The 18,970-nt window shown below is 51.9% G+C and overlaps 3 protein-coding genes across 8 annotated transcripts in view; 1 reads left to right on the top strand and 2 right to left on the bottom strand.

Annotated features, from left to right (window-relative positions):
* TSC2 (TSC complex subunit 2) overlaps window positions 1–9,664 on the bottom strand; it is a 31,848-nt gene extending 22,184 nt beyond the window's left edge. For all 4 annotated transcript variants that reach the window (XM_066197826.1, XM_066197828.1, XM_066197829.1 and 1 more), the window contains exons 1-16: window positions 9,600–9,664; window positions 8,156–8,313; window positions 7,530–7,616; window positions 6,807–6,917; window positions 6,049–6,193; window positions 5,794–5,911; window positions 5,301–5,349; window positions 4,831–4,956; window positions 4,446–4,519; window positions 3,973–4,099; window positions 3,199–3,342; window positions 2,843–2,980; window positions 2,547–2,650; window positions 1,661–1,742; window positions 703–858; window positions 451–567 (exon numbers count right to left, since the gene is read on the bottom strand). In XM_066197826.1, the coding sequence (XP_066053923.1) occupies window positions 451–567; window positions 703–858; window positions 1,661–1,742; window positions 2,547–2,650; window positions 2,843–2,980; window positions 3,199–3,342; window positions 3,973–4,099; window positions 4,446–4,519; window positions 4,831–4,956; window positions 5,301–5,349; window positions 5,794–5,911; window positions 6,049–6,193; window positions 6,807–6,917; window positions 7,530–7,616; window positions 8,156–8,293 (1,716 nt within the window). In that variant the 5' untranslated portion in view covers window positions 8,294–8,313; window positions 9,600–9,664. The remainder of the gene's footprint in view (window positions 1–450; window positions 568–702; window positions 859–1,660; window positions 1,743–2,546; window positions 2,651–2,842; window positions 2,981–3,198; window positions 3,343–3,972; window positions 4,100–4,445; window positions 4,520–4,830; window positions 4,957–5,300; window positions 5,350–5,793; window positions 5,912–6,048; window positions 6,194–6,806; window positions 6,918–7,529; window positions 7,617–8,155; window positions 8,314–9,599) is intronic.
* Window positions 9,665–9,718: 54 nt separating this feature from the next.
* Window positions 9,719–17,992, top strand: NTHL1 (nth like DNA glycosylase 1). Its single transcript, XM_066197863.1, has 6 exons — window positions 9,719–9,805; window positions 10,719–10,951; window positions 12,524–12,694; window positions 13,017–13,176; window positions 14,315–14,420; window positions 14,962–17,992. Exons 1-6 carry the CDS (start codon window positions 9,742–9,744, stop codon window positions 15,083–15,085), a joined length of 858 nt encoding a protein of 285 aa, XP_066053960.1. The 5' UTR covers window positions 9,719–9,741; the 3' UTR covers window positions 15,086–17,992.
* The window catches only part of NHERF2 (NHERF family PDZ scaffold protein 2), a 32,550-nt gene continuing 29,778 nt past the window's right edge, over window positions 16,199–18,970 (bottom strand). For all 3 annotated transcript variants that reach the window (XM_066197847.1, XM_066197848.1, XM_066197849.1), the window contains exon 7: window positions 16,199–18,749. In XM_066197847.1, the coding sequence (XP_066053944.1) occupies window positions 18,591–18,749 (159 nt within the window). In that variant the 3' untranslated portion in view covers window positions 16,199–18,590. The remainder of the gene's footprint in view (window positions 18,750–18,970) is intronic.

Raw genomic sequence — 18,970 nt, 5'->3', positions numbered from 1 at the left:
AGCAGAAATGCAGCAAAAACTTCATCCTCAATGAAATAAAAACAGTTGGCTCTGGAAGGAACCTCTGCAGAGAGTCCAGAGCAGCTCTGGCTGCTCCAAAGAACAGCCTGCTCTTCACTACAGCCCAGGATATGCTGCCCAAATACAACAGATCTATTAAATCTATTCAAGGTTATGAACTCCTCCTTTCTGCTAATTTATGGCCACATCCTCCCTCCACACAGTAAAATGTGCTCATCTGGGTTGTACAATGGGAGTTAAGAAAATACAACACTTAGCAAACAGTCCCACGGAGCTCAAAATCAAAGGATTGACCAAAACAAGAGTTAAAATATTAAATAGTTAAACAAGTGTCAAAATATTTAATAGTGGGAGAAGAATTATATAAAAAGCCAAGTCCAGCAGAAGACTATTACGAACAATCTGTGTTTAATGCTCTGCAGCATCTACCTGAAGGATTATTAGGAGCCCAAGAACTGCTGTCTTGACATCCTCCAGAGAAGCTGAGTATGACAGCAAGTCCCTCTCTTCCAGCTCCGAAGGAGATGACAGAGAATGTGCAGCCACCTTTGAAAGAGAAAAGCAACACATGGTTTAAAGCTGCAGCACATCCTTTCTCTGTTTCCACGCTGGAAGGTGAGGGAAGCCTCAGGAAGTCACCCCTGCTGGAAAAGCTGCCAGCCCTGGAGGTTTTTTATTCACCTTCTCTATGATGTCCAGCAGGCTGTTGAAGTGATGAGTGTTGCAGCCTTCAGCCAGGTCCACCAGCAGCTGAGTGGCCAATTTTCTGACCTGATGGTCTTTATCCTCTGGGATGTGAGCCAGCTGGGAGATCACCACCAGGTTTATCAGCTCTTCCTGCAAGAGAACAGACCTGTGCTGTCAGACATTCAGCACGCTGAGGGAAGAATTGCAAACAAAAGAACTCAGCTATTCTGGTACCAGGCTTGTTCCTCCACTGTTTCCCTCCTTCACCTCCTCTTCTATCCAACAGGTATTTCTGTTTGCCATCCTTCCAGATATTTGTGACTTTGATTGAACTTTTCAGTGCTTTGGGTTTTGTCCTACAGATTTGACAGCCCAGGCTCAAACAGACATGGGATTTCTTGGCCTTGGTTTTTTGAGAGAGGAAACACCAACAGCTTTGTGCTTTCCCAAATCTTGAAGGAATCCAGGGAGCATCTCTGCCCCTTCCTGTCCTCTGACACTTTGGGCACACCCTGAGGAGCTCAAGATATCCCTGGAGCTCTTCCCTAACTCCTCTCTCACAGCAGTTAAACTGCCAACACCAAGACCAGTCACTGCTCAATATGTCCAGTCCTCATCCTTTTACAAAGCTTTTAAATCAGCTTTGCACCTCTCACACCAGCTGTCAATTCTTCCAAAACAAAATGGACATGGAATTAATGGCCTTAAAACAGGGAAGCCAAGACACAACCAGGTCTGTCCTCAAAACCCAGCAGCTCCCACTGCAAGTTGCACCTTCCTGTATCCAGCTAAGGACAAATCCATTGCAAATCCCCCCACAGGCATCCCAAAGAAACAGGTCTGTGTGGGTGAGATTTAGAGCTCAGGCCTGAAGCCCCCAGGAAAATGTGCCTCACCAAAGGCTTTCCCACCCACCCGAGAGCTCAGCTGGGATCCCCAGGCAAACACTCACCTCATAGAACTGTCTGTTGATGCTCAGCACAAAGGAGAGCACATCCAGAACTTTAATCCTAACAGCACTACGGCTCTCGTTCCTAAAACAGGAAAAGCAAGCCCAAAGTGAGAAAAAATAAGAGTTGTTGATATTTAGGGAAGGGGGAAAAGTAAAACTAAAGGAAAATAAGGAATTTTTTCAGAGTTGGAACAGTAACTGTGAGAGGTCAGCTGAGCCCTCAGTTAATGTCTCTACACCTGAAATCAGATTCAAGAACAATTGGAAATTTAAATCCCAACTCAGCTTTTACTCCTTCTGCAGACCTGTAATTGCAGCTTTCCCATTTCCAATCCAAACTAGGAAGCACATGTCAGAAGAACAAGTGCTCTGGTGAGCAAATTTAAAACCAAACACATGGCACTGAGGAAGAGCTGCTCCTTGGCAGCATTTCACAGAGGAGACAGAAGTTTGTTATTGCTCTGTGTTGATGTTTCAGAGCACAGAGTCCCTTAGGGAGCACCAATTCAAAACCAGATAACTGGAATACTGGATAACCATATGCAATCCTAATGCTTAACAGGAAAATCTTGTTTGGTGTCAGAACTACAAAGTGCTGTGGAGTGGAACACAACTGCCTAAGTTAATTGGAATAGTACTGAATGGAAAGAAAGAGAAGAAGAAAAAAGCAGCATAAAGAACTCAGTGGAAAGCTTCTCTTCTGTTAAATAAGTCCTTTCATGTGCTGTGCCCCGGGACTACCACGCTTCTCAGCAGCCATTTACTAACACAGAACTTCAGAACGTTAGAACTTTAGAAAACAAAATTATCTTAACATGACAAGGTGGCAAGAAACACTTGAAAGTGCCTCTTAAAAGTACAAGTTCCCAAAGTTATGATTTCCTACCTGAAGAACCTTTCCATTAAGAGCTGGAGGTTGTGGATCCAGCCATCTTTGGCAGGGTGGATGGACTGAGCTCTGTATGTTATCAGGTTTAACACAGAAGATTCCTTTTATGGAAAGATCAAGAAATGTTTTTAGTGAATAAGCAAACATAATAAATCCATTCCCCCAACTCCCTCCACAGGAATAAGGCTCGTGGAAGTCCTTGCTGGGATCTTCTGACCATTTCCTGTTTTAGGACTCTCACATTTCAGCTGTAAGAGAAGAGACCCAAAAGGAGGACAAAAATAAAGCCTTACTGGTCTCTGATCAGCACATCTTTCCACCAGCTCAAAAAATCTCTCTTCAGAGCCATGAAAATCATTCTGGTCACAGAGTTCTTCTACTGTGGTCAGAAGATCATGTACAATGGACTTCAGTTCATGGCTCTCCAGAACCTGAAAAGAGACAAAACCAATTCTGAAAGAGTTCCACCTTGCCAAAACGCGCTGATTTTAAATACAAACAGCAGACTCAAGAGAACCACAGCAGTGAGAACTGGGCTAAGCCTTTCTCAGCTTAAACTTCCCCACAGCACACAAACAGCTCCATTTGCAAAACAACCTATGGCAAAGCCTTGGGACTGAAAGCACATCCAGGCAGGCCCAACACCCACCTGCAGCTGCTGCAGCAGTCGCTCCATGATGTCCAGGAGGATGTCCCAGGTCACAGCCTGCAGCTCCTTCCCGTATTTCTTGATCAGGCGTGTGATGGACAGGACGATCTCGTAGGACACAACTGCGTTGGGACAGGTCATGGCCTGGAACCCAAAGCACTTCAGTCAGTGAGCACTTGCCCAGGGAACCCTCTGCATTCAAATGCAGCACGACTTATTAATCAGGAAATCAGCCCGAAGGCCTGAGATAAATCCATGCAAGTCTCTGCACACAAAGGACACAGCACAGAGCCACTTTCTCAAGAGCAGTTCTGCTCTCCTGCCAGCAGCTGTAGCTCAGATGGCAGACACAGCCCCATCCTACAGGCAGACGAGGGGATTAAAGCCAGTAATTCCTGCTTGAAGCACTCAGATGAGGAAATTTTGAGAGCCCTGAGGCTGTCCCTGAAGACACCCTCCCTCACTTTTTGTACCACCCACTGAGAAGAGTGAAAGCTGTTGCTTTGTATTTTATTTTTTAAGCCACAATGTAGGTATTTGGTAGAAAGGATTCAGACTTTGCTTTTCTGGCCAAAGATATTTGAGGAGGAGGCCTCAGCTACAGACATAAATCCTCCTGTTTTACTTGTTTTACCATTTCTCCCCGTTTCACCCCACACCCCATTTCTCCCTCTCACCCTCCAGGCCTACAAAGGTCTCTTTGGTGTAGGGGGCCACGTTTTTGGTCTGAATTTGACCACGTGATTAAAAAGCTCCCCCAGCACCCCAGCCTACCTTGAGGAATGAAGGCAGCACTGAAGTTGGGGAGTTCCTGAGGGAACTGAGGCGATGAGCCCCCCACAGAGCCATCCCAACAAAGAACACAGCTCCTCTCAGCAGGGCTGCATCTGCCATGTAGGATCTAAGGACAGGGAGAAGGGAAGGTTCACACTATGCCACAATTGTTTCAGCATACAAAGTCAATAGGAATATGCACTGTCCCAACAGGAATTCCCAGCTGTTAAACATCAGGGCCTTGCACAGCAATAGACAAACATGAAAAGCAGAAAATCATTCACCACAACTTTAAACAGAGGGAAATTAAATTCAGAAATGCCCCAAATGAGGATTTCAGCAGCATAACTAGAAAGGGAATTTATTTCTAAGCACCAGAACCTTCAGCTCGTTCTCCTGAGGTTGGTGACTCCCCATCCATGTCACTGGGACCTTACTGAATTCCTTGGATTTGCTGGATCCTCCTCCTTTACCTGTCTTCCATGATCCTGCACATGTTGTAGATGGCACTGTGTCCCAAGTGAGTTCCCAAGAGGTTTCTCATGAGCTGCAAATCCAGAGAGAACACCTCAATCCCCAGTTGTTACAACACTCAGTAGCCTAAACACGGATTTAACTGGCCATGCTTCTGGAGTGAATGTGTCCTGCCTTTCCCAAGCCAGGACAGAATCCTGTCACACCAGGGGAGAACCCCATGGACACAACACGACTTGCACTAATGATCCCTCAACACTTAAAACAATTCTTCATTTGCTCTTAAAAGCAAGTTGAAACTGGTGGCAGATGTGCACAGGTATGTCTGACACTTCACCCAGGAGTGAATTCACTACAACAAGCAGGGGTTCTGAGGGCTCTGACCTTCCAGCAGGGCTCACAGAGCTCCTTCACATTGATGGTGCGGCACAGGGTGATGATGAACACGGGCAGGTTCTCCGAGGGCAGGCAGTTGTAACAAACAACTGCATCCAGGACTTGCAAGGAAATCTTTGGGAAAGGAGAAAGACAAAATGGTTGTGCACTTCCCTGTGAATCAAACAGGTCAAATCCTCACCTGGCACACCAAGGAAATCTTATGGAAGTCAAAAGAGACGAAGACATTTTCTTTTCAAAAAGCACTGTCTTATCAAACTGATTAATGCTCTGTTTGCTTTGGAATAAATTAATGGTGCATGAGATTCATTGGCTTATAAATAACACAATATTGCATCAGCTCTCTTAAAAGATGAGAATAAACCCAGAGTCTGATGATCTGATTTTGTTTGTAGAAGTTACAGTTTCAAAGGACTTCAAAGAGTTCTGCAGTACTGAAAGAAATTCAGATCACTGACCTCTATGTCCACAGATGATGAAGTCTGAATGCACAAGAGGCAGATCTTGCTGTTAAGAAAGAACATTTAATTAGAATTGTTTGCTCCACATGATTTTAAGCAAATTACAAAGAGTCAGTTAATTGCCATGTTATTTAACTCCTCACTGCCCTTCCTGTGGCAATGTTGGTGACACCCAAAGGGACACTGAGCTCTGCAATCTCTTTTATAAAGGGAGATTTAAAAGCAGCTCAGGTAATGCAACAGCTCAGGCCCTTGTGAGACTAAGCAATGCAAACAGGCCCAGCCCATGGAATGGGAAAAGCACATTTAGTTAAACTAAAACAGATCTGAACACTGCAACAACTGAAAATCAAATATTTGTCAGAAATTATCTGGGATGAAACAGACCAGATGGGGACAAAAAATATCTCAGTTGTCTGTATATTGATCTGCAACTTTCTCTGTAATTTACCAGGAATAAGCAGGTAGGAGTTAAAAAAACCCAACTTACTGGACCATGTCAGCTACGTAATCTTCCAGGTAGCAGCTATTGAATTTCACCAGGTTCACCAAAACCAGGAGGAACTCAGAAGTCAACCCAACATCCATCCACTGCAGCACAAAATCAGCTAAAGAAAGAAAAAAAAACCCTGTCACAATATCCCTTCTATCCAGGAATGATACCACTACCCTTTACTGGTATCACTGGGTGTCTCTGCCTGGATTTATTCCCACCAAACTGAAGAAGGGCTGGGACAACACTCACCCAGCTCCTCCTCCAGGTAGGTGATGTATCGTCCGTTCTCCGTCAGAGCCTTGAACACTTCAAGCCGTTCATGCAGATCTTCATTGGAGGGATAATCCTTAATAACCTTAAAAAAATGGGCTCTGAGGATCCCTAATCTCTCACCCTTGAAATAAAAAAAAATTAAAAAAAGGGAAGGGGTTAAGGCCTGGATATTATCAAAGTCTACCTCAGTAATCTTCATGCTTGAAATTGTGTTTTTGTTGAATCAATGCCTACTCTCTTCATAAGCATCCAGCCCTGCTTTCTCAGAACACTGAAAACGACAACTTTGGGCTGACTCGGCCCCATGTTTGTGCAACACGTTGGGAAATCTGAAGAACTCATTGTGTGCTGAACTTGGCCAGGCTAGAAGTGTCTCACACAGAACCCCTTGCATACCTGAAACATCAAAACCAGCTGCAAACTGGGACTAGAAGGTCTGGGGAAAGACCACGTAAAATCTGCTGAATTGTGCTGAACTTAACCCAAAGTATTTCCTCTTTCTCAAGAGCGTTATCCCAAACCACAACAGCTTTCTACGAGTTGTACAAAAAGTTTTGCTACGAGTTCAAACTAAGACTTAAAATTAAAATGCTTCCTATTCTCATTGATGAGACACAACCAAAACTACAAATATGAACATTTGTAGAGAGGAGCTCCCTGGTGCTTTTCCCATCTCCCCCCTGCACAAAGCCCAGTTTAGGTCAGCGTTCCCTGCAATGTGGGGTTGTTGTCACCTGTCCCTGGACGATGGACTTGAGCAGGTGAAGCACGGCGTGCCTGGCCTCGGCAGGACGCTCTGGCTGCAGCATGTCAGCCACCACCTTCCACACGGCCTCCACGGCGTGCTGGCAGCAAAACAGAAACAAAAACCAGAGCGAGAGCATGAGGCAGGAAAGCTCAGCTCCTCCTGGGATCTCCTGGCAGCAGCTCACAATGAATTATGGCAATCCATGATGAAGGTGCAGGGGTTTCATGTCCGCAGTTCTCTGTTCTGAGGGACACTCACCCACCTGGTCGTACACTCAGATCAAGCCCAGCAGACACCAAATCCAGACCTACACCCCAGGAACTGGAATTCCTCACTCCGCACTCACTTCAAGTGGGAATATCTGTGCAGAAGCCTTCACCCAGCTACAAGGTGGGTTCAAAACCAATTGGGGGCTGCTGATTAACAAGCCAGGAGGAGATAAAGAAACCCCTCTAAACACCTCCCATAAACTATCCTGAATATCCCCAGCATTCTCCTTCTTGGAAGGTCCAGGAAGCCCAACAGCTCCATCCCCTCTGCTCCAGAGCTGGAAGGTTGGGCAGACTAATTTCCTTTCACAGCACAAATGAGGCTCTGGGATCACCCATTTTAAAAAGCTTTCTAAACACCAGGAGTCTCTTACGATAGTTTGAGAGCTGCTGCTTAAATTTCCATCCTTCCAATACTCACTGAACACTTTGGAACTCACCTCTTCAATTTTTTTGGTTTTTGCCACTTCACAGATTTGACTGATTGCTCGTATCCTGTTACTCAATCCACACTCTATGCTCAGTTCCTGGAAAGGAATGGAGAAATAAGCTAACGGTTTATCTTACCAGAAACACTTATCCATTTCTCCAAGGGGAGAAGGAATTCTGGTCTCCTTCTCCCCTTTTTTTATGTATTTTCCTCTTTGTGTGCCAACTGTTCTGCTTACAGACTTGTGCTACCAATTACTGGAATCAATTATTTTATTTTTCATTTCCACAGAACCGTAAGGTTTCCATAAAACATAAACAGTTCCCAGCTTGTGGAAACTGCCACCACAGAAACTTCATCAAGCTCAGACTATAAAAAAGGAGGGGACAGGGAAATACTCTGTAACCAAACATAACAAGTATCTCCAAAGTATTCAAGGAGTGAATAACTCAAATGCTGGAGCTGCAAAGTAGGTGAGTTCTACATCCAAGAGATGAGAGAATGAGTTGAGAGATCAGGAGAGGGAATGACGGAGAGGAACTGAATGCCAAAAAACCCAGGAAAGGAGCAAACCCTCCTGATCCCCTCAGCTGAGGTACCCCAGGCCCTACCCCCACCTTCACCCAGTTCTCACACCTTGAGTATTTCTGCAGTGATGATAAACTCCGTCTGCTTGCCCTCTGACGACTTGGAACTTCCCCGGGATGTTCCCAGCCCCAGGAGGTTCCTGAACTTCTCCTTCAGCCCGGAATCCTTGCTCTGAGGCTTTGCCATCGCTGCCAAGCACTGAGGCCCTGCAAACACACAACAGGGTTCTGGTAGGGAGGCCCAAGGGGAATATTTCAGCAGGAAAACCCCAATAACAGCATCACACTGGGGCTTTTCCAAAGAGCTTGGGTGTCTTGAGCCTTTTCAAACATGGGAGAAGCCCAACACAGGAAACACAAGGAGCTTGTGCTGCTCCTGCCTTCAGCACCCACATCCTGCAGCTCCACATGGAACATGGGGCCTTTGGGACACCCTTTCCTGGGGGCTCTGAACGCCCAGCCCACCACACAGGCTGGTTTTTGCAGTATATCCATGTGCACACACTTTTTGGAAGGTGGGAGCTGAATACTTGTTCCCAAAGCAAAGGCCAAGCACACTGTGTTGTTGATGTGGAAGTGAGGAAGGACTTACAAATCTGAGGGCTGGAGCATCCAAGTGCTGCCATGGCAAGAGAAAGATGGGGCAAGAACAAGGCTGGCCATTACAACAACAACAACCTCCAGAAACTGCCTTCCCCTGCCCCACCCGCTGTCCCTTGGGGACCCTTGCCCTGGGCACACGACCCTGCACAACCCCACACCCTTATAACCCCATATACCCCTATATCCCCATATATCCCTATATACCCCTATACCTCCATATATCCCTGTAACCCCATATTTCACTATACCCCCATATATAGGGACATATCCCCATATATCCCCAGAGCCTTATATACCCCTATAGCCCCAGGGACACCCCATGGCCCTCCCACACCCTGGGCACATCAATCCCTGGCACTCCCAGGGATGCACCACAGAGCCTGTCCCTGCATCCCACGGGACACGCCAGGGACCCTGACCCAGTGTCACCAGGGGACACGCCATGGACCCCAACCCAGTGGCACCAGGGGACACGCCACGGCCCTTAGCCCACCATGCTCGGGGACACACACAGCCCTCTGTGCCCAGGGACACACCCTGGGGACCCCCACAGCCAGAACCCACCCCGGGCGATGGCACATTGTCCCCCCGTGACCCCCAAACAAGCCCGGACGTGCCACATCCCACCCCAAGCCAGGACATGCCACAACCGCTTAGGGACACACAACGGGGACCACAGCACAGACCCCACAAACACAACGGGGGTCACAGCACAGACCCCACAAACACAACGGGGGTCACAGCACAGACCCCAAACACAACGGGGGTCACAGCCCAGCTCCCCCCGAGCACACAGCGGGCTCACACCCCAGACCCCAAACCCAGCGGGGTCACAGCGCGGCCCCAAAGCGCGTCCCCTTCCCGGGGTGCCGGGTCCCCCCATCACTCACCCCGAGCCCGGCCCGGCCCGGCCCGGCCCCGCCGCCCCCGGCCCGCTCCGCTCGGGGCCCGGTGCCGGTGCCGCCCCCGCCGAGGCCCCGCCCGTTCCGGCGGCCCCGGTGCGCCCCGGGCCCGGTAGTTCGCGGGGCCGCCATGAGCGCGGCCCGGCCCGGGCCTGCGGCGCTGCGGCGGCTCCGCTCGGCCGGGGGCGGCGGGGGTAGGGACTGGGGATCGGGGTATTGACGGGGGATCGGGGTACGGGACATGGGATCGGGGTACGGGACACGGGATCGGGGTACGGACTGGGGATCGGGGTACGGGACAGCGGACTGGGGTATGGGACAGGGGATCGGGGTATTGACAGGGGATCGGGGTACGGGACATGGGATCGGGGTACGGACTGGGGATCGGGGTACGGGACACGGGATCGGGGTACGGACAGGGGATCGGGGTACGGGACATGGGATCGGGGTACGGACTGGGGATCGGGGTACGGGACACGGGATCGGGGTACGGACAGGGGATCGGGGTACGGGACAGCGGACTGGGGTATGGGACAGGGGATCGGGGTATTGACAGGGGATCGGGGTATGGGACACAGGATCGGGGTATGGGATACAGGATCGGGGTACGGACTGGGGGTGGGAGTACAGCACAGGGGATCGAGAGTATGAGAGAGGGCTCGCGACACGGGGCGTGCGGGAGAGGGGAATGGGTGATTCCGGGGAGTTCGGGAAGGGGGATCAGGGCTGTGCTGGGCACGAGGAGCGGCTGGGGCTGCAGCAGGGCACGGCCTGGCTGGGGACAGGGGCTGGGTGTCCTGGTCACGTCCCCCTCCGAATGTGGCCGTCCTGGGCTGGGGATGCACCTTCAGCAGCCTCACCAGTGCCCGGGACACGTGTCCCCATCGTGTCACATGTGACCCCACTGTTGTCACCTGTTGCCATTGTCTCCCAGGTCCCTCCGCCCTCCCTCGCCCCGTGCTGGCTCTGTTTGCGACTGCGGGATGTCCAGTGTTTGGGTTGGGACTAAGGGGAGGGAACTCGCCCTGCTCAGGGTCCCCTGGGCGGTTGGTGGCACGTAAGGGGTGAATCTTTCCTGAAGCCTGGAATCTCTGCCATCCCGTGCAGGGAGCCAGATCCAGAGCACACCCGGCATCCCGAGGCAGAGCAGGAGGAGGAAGAGCCTTGCCATCACGTATGAGGAGAGGCAGGGCGATGGGGCCGAGCCCCGGAGGGCGCGCTGGGAGCCGCGGGACTGGCAGGAGCAGCTGGAGCGCATCCGGGAGATGAGGAGGAGCAGGGATGCTCCCGTGGATGACATGGGAGTGCACAAGTGCTACGACAGCAGTGCACCTCCACAGGTAACAACATTCCCACAGGGAACAGTATTCCCACAGGTAACAGCATTCCCACAGGGAACAGCATTCCCACAGGTAGCAGCATTCCCACAGGGAACAGCATCCTGCTGCCAGCTCCGGCAGGCACAGGAAAACACAGCCTCCCTCATCCTCATGCTGCCCCTGGATCTGTCCCACTTGGGATGTTTCCAGGACAGAAACGAGATCAGGACTCTGGAATTGGTCCCAGAGGATGTGATGAATGTGAGGGGCAGTGCTGCCTTATGGAGCAGGGTGTGAAGCCACATTCCTTTTTTCCTTAACAATCTCTGTAGGAGTCCAAGGAAAGTATCCAGCAGGGTGGCTGTGGAATGCAGAGGCATGTGGGGAGCACCCATGGGCAGGCTTGGAGGAGCAGTGGGAGCCACTGGAGTGGGAATGTGGGGATCACACAATCTCACAATTGTTAGGGTTGGAAGTGACTTTGGAGAACAGCTAATCCAGCCCCGTGGACTTGGAGCAGCAGAAGCCTCTGGAGTGGGAATGTGGAGCTCATCCAGAGGCAGGCTCAGAGGAGCAGTGGGACCTGCTGGGCTCTGAGGGAGGGGTCTGGACGACACAGCTGAACAGCCTCACGTGGAATGCTGTCCCTGCTGCTGGCATCCTGCCCTGGGCTTGGATCCCTGGGGAGAAGGATGAGCTCTGACCCCAGACCCAGGGAATGTCACACGCCCTCAGCCACGGGGGCCAGGGGACCACGGAGCACCACACGGAAATAGCTTCTCTTCCCCGGGGAAGCTGGGTTGTTGCTTCCAAGAAGTGGATGTTGTAACCCCTCAGCTCCTCACACCATTTCTTTGTACCCTGAGATTATCCTGCCTCCATGCACTCAGGGATTTTTTTCCTGGTGCACCTGTGGTTTTGTAAACCCTGTAGGAGAGCTGGAAGGAGGATTGTGTCCCATGTTATCCCAGGTCATTTTGGGTTAGTTGCATCATTCTCCTCACTCTGGTGGGATGGAATCACATCTGGGGAGAAATAATTGGGAAATAGGAGGCGATGGCCTGGCTAAACCCTGCGTGGCAGCAGCAGCAGAGGAATCCCTCGGATTTGTCCTTCTTCTCCCAGTCTCTGTCATGCCTGTTCTTCAGATTTGGTTCCCTGAGCAGCTCACTGGAGCCAGACACCCAGCTCCTACTGAAGCCTAGTGGGAAAGGCTTGGGATTTTGAAAAGAAGTTGCTTGAAAAATCATTGGGCGTTTGTACTTGTGCATCCTGTGGGTCTCGTGAGCACGCCATCCTCAGGAAAAGCTTTGTCCAGCCCTTTGTGGCTCAGCACTGGTGTCTTTGGAGTGAGATCCCAGCAGACAGAGCTGCTCCCTACCCTCTCACAGATACTGACAGCTGAGCTTGGAGGTGTTTCTTTCCTCCCTTTATTGTGTGGTGGAATTAAAAGGTTATGGGTTATTCCTGTTGCAGCCTTCCAGTCTCTTGGGGGCGGATAGGGCTGAAGGGTGGGAGCACACCCTGCACTGAGGGAGGTGCTGGATCCTCCCAGATCCTCCCAGGGTGTCTCAGTGTCCCCTTTGTCCCCAGGTGATGCGCTACCAGGTGCTGCTGGCCCTGATGCTGTCCAGCCAGACCAAGGACCAGGTGACCAGCGCTGCCATGCTGCGCCTGCGTCGGCGCGGCCTCACCGTGGACAGCGTGCTGCAGATGGATGATGACACCCTGGGACAGATCATTTATCCCGTGGGATTCTGGAGGGTGAGTGCAGGAACCCCTCTGGGCTCTTCCTGTGGGGAGCTCTCCCCTGGAGTCAGGCTAAAAGCTGGGTTTTGCACCAGTTTTGGCACTTTGTGTTGCCAGCAAGATGAGATTCTTAGCCGCAGGATCTGGAGTGTGCAGGGAGGTTGGAGCTCCCAGCTCTCAGCATTTTGGTTTCAAGTTCAAGTCAAGGCTCTGTCTCCTCCACAGTTCCCATGTGTGGCCTCACCTGTAACACACCCTCAGGAATGGTAGTTTTTGCAGGCTGTGTGTCTGTTTTCCCTGTGTTGGAACTGTTTGCCTTTCCCCCTTGGTTTTCCAGAACAAGGTGAAGTACATCAAGCAGACCACAGCCATCCTGAAGCAGAAGTATGGGGGTGACATCCCGAGCACTGTGGAGGAGCTGGTGCAGCTGCCAGGAGTTGGGCCCAAAATGGCCCATTTGGCCATGCACATTGCCTGGGACAGCGTGGCTGGGATAGGTAACTCAGACCAGGTTTTTTCCCATCCCTCTCCTAAATCCCAATCCATTCCCCAGGCAGAGGGGAAGCACTGCAGCCCCAGCCCCCAGGAGCCTGGTAACACCCCTTTGGTTCAGAGATCGGCAGAGTATTTGGGTGGGGGAATGATGTGACCCTCAGCCACTCACTCAGTGAGTTGTAGGATTTAAGCAGCTGCTGTTTCTCCCCAAATTTGAGAGCAGAAATTCCCAAGGGAAGTCACTGCCCTGGGGAGCTGGTGCCAGATGGGGCTGGACCATCACCTGCAGGCCCTGGCCTGGGGCCTCTGGGGACAGATTAGTATTCCAAAAGGATGTGCTGCCTTATGGAAGGGCCCTGGGAAAGGCAGGATGAGTGAGTGGGTGGGTGCAGCCCCTCTGGTGACCATCAGCTGGACAGGCCATGGCCTCTGCACTGCATCCAGCAGCCCTTGGCTCTGTTGCTCTCCTGCTGTGGGGGAGGGAAGTCCAGAGGCAGCCAAACCAGCCAAGTGTTTTCCAAATAATTGTGCGCTGGGTTTTGATTTGGGAGGCAAGGCTTAGTCTTCCTGTTTACAGCAATTTCCTGGGTTTTGCCCAATTAGCCCCAGAGACAGGTTTATCACTACTGATCTAACAATAATACACTTTGCATTCAGAGCTTTTGAGCTCAAAGCACATTATAAACACTGCTTTAAGCCTCCCAAGCCCTCTCTGCTGGTGGGTATTATGAAATGTGTTTTCCATGTGGGCAGAGGAAAGGGCAGAGATCACGATTTGCGTAACTTCAGCCGAAACTCCGGGAGGATGAGAACGTGGAGAGGGAACCAGGCTGCCCTGTGCCTGCTCCGTGGAACAGAGGAACCCTGGGGGGGAGAGGCTGGCTCAGCCTGTGTGAGCCTGGGGAGAGACACCCACCCCAAATACTTTTGGCTCCAGGCCTGGGAAGAAAATGTTTGTTCTTGGAGTCAGCCTTCCCTGCCCTCTGCTCCCATTCCACCTGGCTGCTGCTGCTGCTGCTGCTTCTGCTGCTGCTGGGGGAGCCTTGCCCTGGGGCTGGTGGCTGTCACAGGCAGCTTTGGCTCTGCTCCCTCTGTTCAGGTGTGCCTGCCCCACCTAAACTCTGGGCTCTCCCTCCCCAGCTGTGGACACCCACGTGCACAGGATCTCAAACAGGCTCAAGTGGGTGAAGAAGGAGACCAGGTACCCCGAGGAGACTCGGGTGGCACTGGAGGAGTGGCTGCCCAGGTGAGCCCTGAGCCCCTGCTGCCTGCAGGAGCCATGTCTGCACAAAGTCCTGCTTGGGGCAGTTTCAGGGACTGCATTTTCGCTCCCTCCTCTTTCCAGGGTTGCGGTAGTTTGCGGATGTTTCCCCTCTGCCAGAGCTACAGCAGCAGCATCTCACCTGCGTGGTGGTTCTGTTGCAGTCAGAGGGATCAGTCACCACTAGTGGAGCTCTTGATCCCTGATTTTTGCCTCACCAAGTTTACCATGACCCAAGCCAGGTGCTTGGTCATTTTCAGTATGAAACACCAGCTGACACGTACACAGGGACATCTCCACACCCAGCACGTGCCTGAGCACAGGCACTGCTCCCCCCAGCTGAGCAGGACCAGGAAAGGTTGGGAGGGCTGTTCCTAGCAGGGATCAGCAAGGGCTGGGTCTCACCTCCAGGGGAAGCCAGGAGGAACAGGGAGAAAGGAAAAGGGATCCCATTAACACCACAGGGCTGTTCCTCACCCCTTCCAAGCAGCTGCATGGTAACACTGCTGTTCTCCTCTCACTGCAGAGAGCTCTGGAAGGAGATAAACTGGCTCCTGGTGGGCTTTGGGCAGCAGACCTGCCTGCCCGTCAACCCTCGCTGCAGCCAGTGCCTCAACCAAGACATTTGCCCGGCTGCCAAGAGACGCTGAGGGATCATCCAGCCTTTGGAGAGCCACAAAGCTGCTTGGGCTGAGCCCTGCTAAAGCTGGGCCTGGCACAGGGCTGGCAGTGTGACTGCAGGGGACAGGAGCCTGCTGCAGCAGCTCGAGGGAACAGCCACTGGCAAAGGCTCAGCTCTCCAGAGGAAAAAAAGGCTTTGAGAGGCAGCAGTCCTGCTGGGACAGAGCTGAAGGCTCCAGCCTGAGTGAATGGCTGAGCACATCCCAGCTGTGCCACGCTGAGTCACTGGAGAGAAAAGCTTTGTCCTCAAGGACTTGCTGCTGCTTGTAAATACTTGGTTAATAAAGGTGGTGAGGGGGTTTTTTGCACCCACGAGGTTTGCTGGCATTTGTGTGACACTGGCTGAGGGGAAGGGGACGTGGGTGACCTCAGCAAGGCTGAACCATGGCAACCTGCCCTGCCCTGCGAGCTGAGAGTGGGCAGCACACACCTGCCCAGCCCTGCCACACAACGAGCTGTGCTGTCCACAGGACAAGAGCTGGGGACATCCAGGGTGGACAGCAGGAATGATTTCTTCATGGAAAAGGTTGTTAAATATGGAAGGGGCTGCCCAGGGAGGTTTGGAGTCCCCATCCCTGGAGGTGTCCAGGGGAGGCCTGGATGTGGCAGTCAGTGCTCCAGGCTGGGGACAAGGTGGGGATGAGGCACAGGTTGGACTCGATGATCCTGGAGATCTTTTCCAACCTTGGTGATCCTGGGATTCTGAGGTGCAGCTGAAGCCTTCCCAAGGCAGGAGCAGAGGGAACCACTGCCTGGATGAGCAAGACCTCTGGGTCCTGGCAGCAGGATGGGGTGATGCAGAGCAGGGCCAGGAGCTGAGCCAGTGGCACTCACACAAGGGTTACAGCAGCCGCGGGAGCCAGGCTGTGTCCCCAGGAGCTGACGGAGGGACACCACCGCCACCCCTGCGTTTTGTTCTTCAAAGAAAGGGCAGTGCTGACTTCATTGTGGAGCTTCAAAGGAGTCATTCCAGCTCCCCTTTAAAGAGGCGAGGGAGGAAGCAAAGTTTACAATGTGCTAAAGGGCTGCAATTCCGCTGCGGGCTCCCTGAGCAGCTGAGGAAGGAGCAGATAAGTGCTGGGTACATGGCAAACCAAGTTTATTACTGACATTACAGTGTACATGGTGGGTTTGCGATGCCGCTGACAGCCTTAGACTTTATTGATTTTTTTTCTTTTCCAAGTTAAATGTACAGGAACTGAATAATTACTACTGAGCTACAAGATGTCAGGAATGCCGTAATGCTTCAACCAGGAGCAGTTTTCCATGGACTAAGAGATTTAAGATTTTCAATCTTACCAACACGGATTTGCACACCTGATTTCTTTTGATCTACATTCAACACTACACAAGGTTTGTTTGGGTTTTTTTTTTTTTCTTTCCCTCCCCCCCGCCTTCAACTACAGCAGTCTGGGATGAGAACTGGGATGTTCCCACCAGGTCTGTGCTCTCTGATGTGCATCAGAGTGTCCTGGAAATGCCCTGCCGGGGTTTGGCGACGCGGGCACGGGGAGCAACGTGCACACCATGGAAAAGAAGGGCTCCCTCCAAACATCACCCAGAGAGAGAAGACAGTGTTTTGGGAGCCAGAAAGAGAGCAGGTAATTTGAAGTGGGATGGGGAAGAGGTGTCCTGTTAATGGCAGAGCCCCGAGGGGAGGCAGCCTCTCCACATCCCCCATCACCCCACTGCCTGTCTCGTCACCCACAGCCAAACACCTGCACCAGTTCCTCTCCAAAGTCATTATTTTCAACCTGTTCAGCCCATCAACAATCCTAAAAGATAACTTTCGGAAAGAGAACTCATCTCCTTCACCCCTGAGGCTCTCCACGCTCTCCTGCCAGCAGCATAAGACCACAGGCACCAGCTGCTCCCCAGGGAAGCCAAACACCCTGTGCTGAGCCCCAGCCCGCTGCTGAGGAGAGCAGAGAATGGTATAAGGCACCTTCTAGCTCCAGAATTTGGAAATACCTTAGGAAATCCGTGCAGAGCCATTCCCACATCCATTGCATGCTGACCTCCCAAGGGTTTTATCCCAGAAGGGCTGGAGTGAGGCAGGGCACAGCCACAGTTCTGTGCTCACACATCACCCATGGCCAGGTGACTGGGAAAAGTGGCTTTGTAGTCCATTCCCACAGCAGGGCTGGGATTGCTGCGGCAAGGAAAGGAGTGGGACCGCCCCAGGCAACTCAGCTCTGCTCCCTGGGAGCGCTGCAGCTCAGCCGAGTCACCCTCACTCACACAGCCAAAGGCAACAATAAAAGAGCCTAAATGGACTTAAACTGTAATGCTTTAAAGATACACTCTGAATGCTCAGAGTGGGGCTTTGGAGGAGGCCACAGGAAGCCAGAGGTGCTGCCCACTCCATCACACCAGTGCTTGCTCCATCTCCAGCCCCACAGACACGGAGGATGTCCCTTCCAACGGTGACACTCCCAGGCTGGGGACACGAAATCCCAGCCCAGGTGGGACCTCGACCAGCCCCACTCCCCAGTGCTGAGCCTCAGTTAGAGCTGCATCCCTGTGCTCCCTCCTGAAAGCAGATGTTGCGTCATCCCCACTTCCAGCTCTGTCCAAAGAGGTTCTGTAGCATCTCGTGGTTCTCATCTTCGTGCTCCTTGGGGCAGGCCTGGCCCCGCTCCCTCCTTCTCCTGCCACATCCATGGCTGCAGGTGGGGAGAGCTGTGCCCTTTGGGTTTGGGGTTTGCTTTTAAACCCCACCCTCTGCCCTCTGCAGAGCTGTTTGGGGTGAAAAATGGGCTTTTACTGCCGGGGCAGGAGCTGCTGATGGTGGGGGGGAGGTTCCTAAACTAACTGGAAACACATGGGACTTCATTAAAAAAACAAAACAAAACAAAACAAACCAACAAAATAAACTTTTGCTTCAACAACAAAGCCAACGAACAATTCCCAGCCACAGTCCATTTTCCCATGGTGGGAGTAACTAATGCTGGGCATGGGGAGCTGGGGAGGGGGTCCCTGGCACCCTCACCCCGAGCCATGAGATGTTTCCACAGGGGCACAGAGGATCCCATGGGGCTCAGTCTGGGACACCCACAAAGCCAAAACAGCCCACATAAAAAGTAAAAAAAAAAAAAAAAAGAAGTAACAGAAGCCTAAATGATGCAGGTAAGAAACAAAGAGTTAAAATTCTTCCAGTCCTTTCTCATAGGGGACGGTGGGCAGCCAGAGCCGGGCTCAAGAGCAAGCAAGAAAAAGGAGCTTTGGTCACATTTGTCTTATGAGAATCGCTGGTGAGTAACAACAACAATAATAATAATAATAATAACAACAATAATAATAATAAAAAATAAAAAATAAAAAGGACTTTAAAATACGCCTCGCTTGTAAAAGCAACCAGTGAAGAGCAGAGCACAAAGCATCTCACGTGGACACCGAAGGGAACAAGGGCGTAGGCACCTCAGAAACGTCCGAGCTGGGGCGGGAGGAGGGCGGGCACAGCCCCAGCAGGGCTCAGAAATTGCTGAAAATCTCCCGTTTCTTGTTCCAGTCCATCTGCGGCGCTCGCTTCTTCACACGCTTGGCCCTCACCTTCTCCTTGGCCTCGGCGGCCGTGGGGCTCAGGCTCAGCCCGCTCTCCTCAAACGGGTCCTTCTTGTCCGTGTCTCCGTCCTGCGTGGGGAGGGGACAGAGCTGTCAGCGTTCCCACAGCACTGCAGGGCCCCACAGCCTCCCAGGGAATCCCTGAGCTTAGAAAACCCTCTGGGATCCTCCAGCCCAAGCTGTGCTCGATGCCCACCTTGTCACCAGCCCAGAGCACTGAGCGCCACCTCCAGTTTCTCAAATTGTTTGAAACAGGGTGAGCCTAACCCAGATTCTTTTACTGCCTTTCT

Source organism: Chamaea fasciata, unplaced genomic scaffold (genome assembly GCF_029207755.1).
Source record: "Chamaea fasciata isolate MVZ Bird 193981 ecotype frontalis unplaced genomic scaffold, bChaFas1.0.hap1 SCAF_16, whole genome shotgun sequence".
NCBI classification, from domain to species: Eukaryota; Metazoa; Chordata; class Aves; order Passeriformes; family Sylviidae; genus Chamaea; species Chamaea fasciata.
Note: the sequence above shows the minus strand (reverse complement) of the source record. Positions and strands in the feature narration are given on the sequence as shown.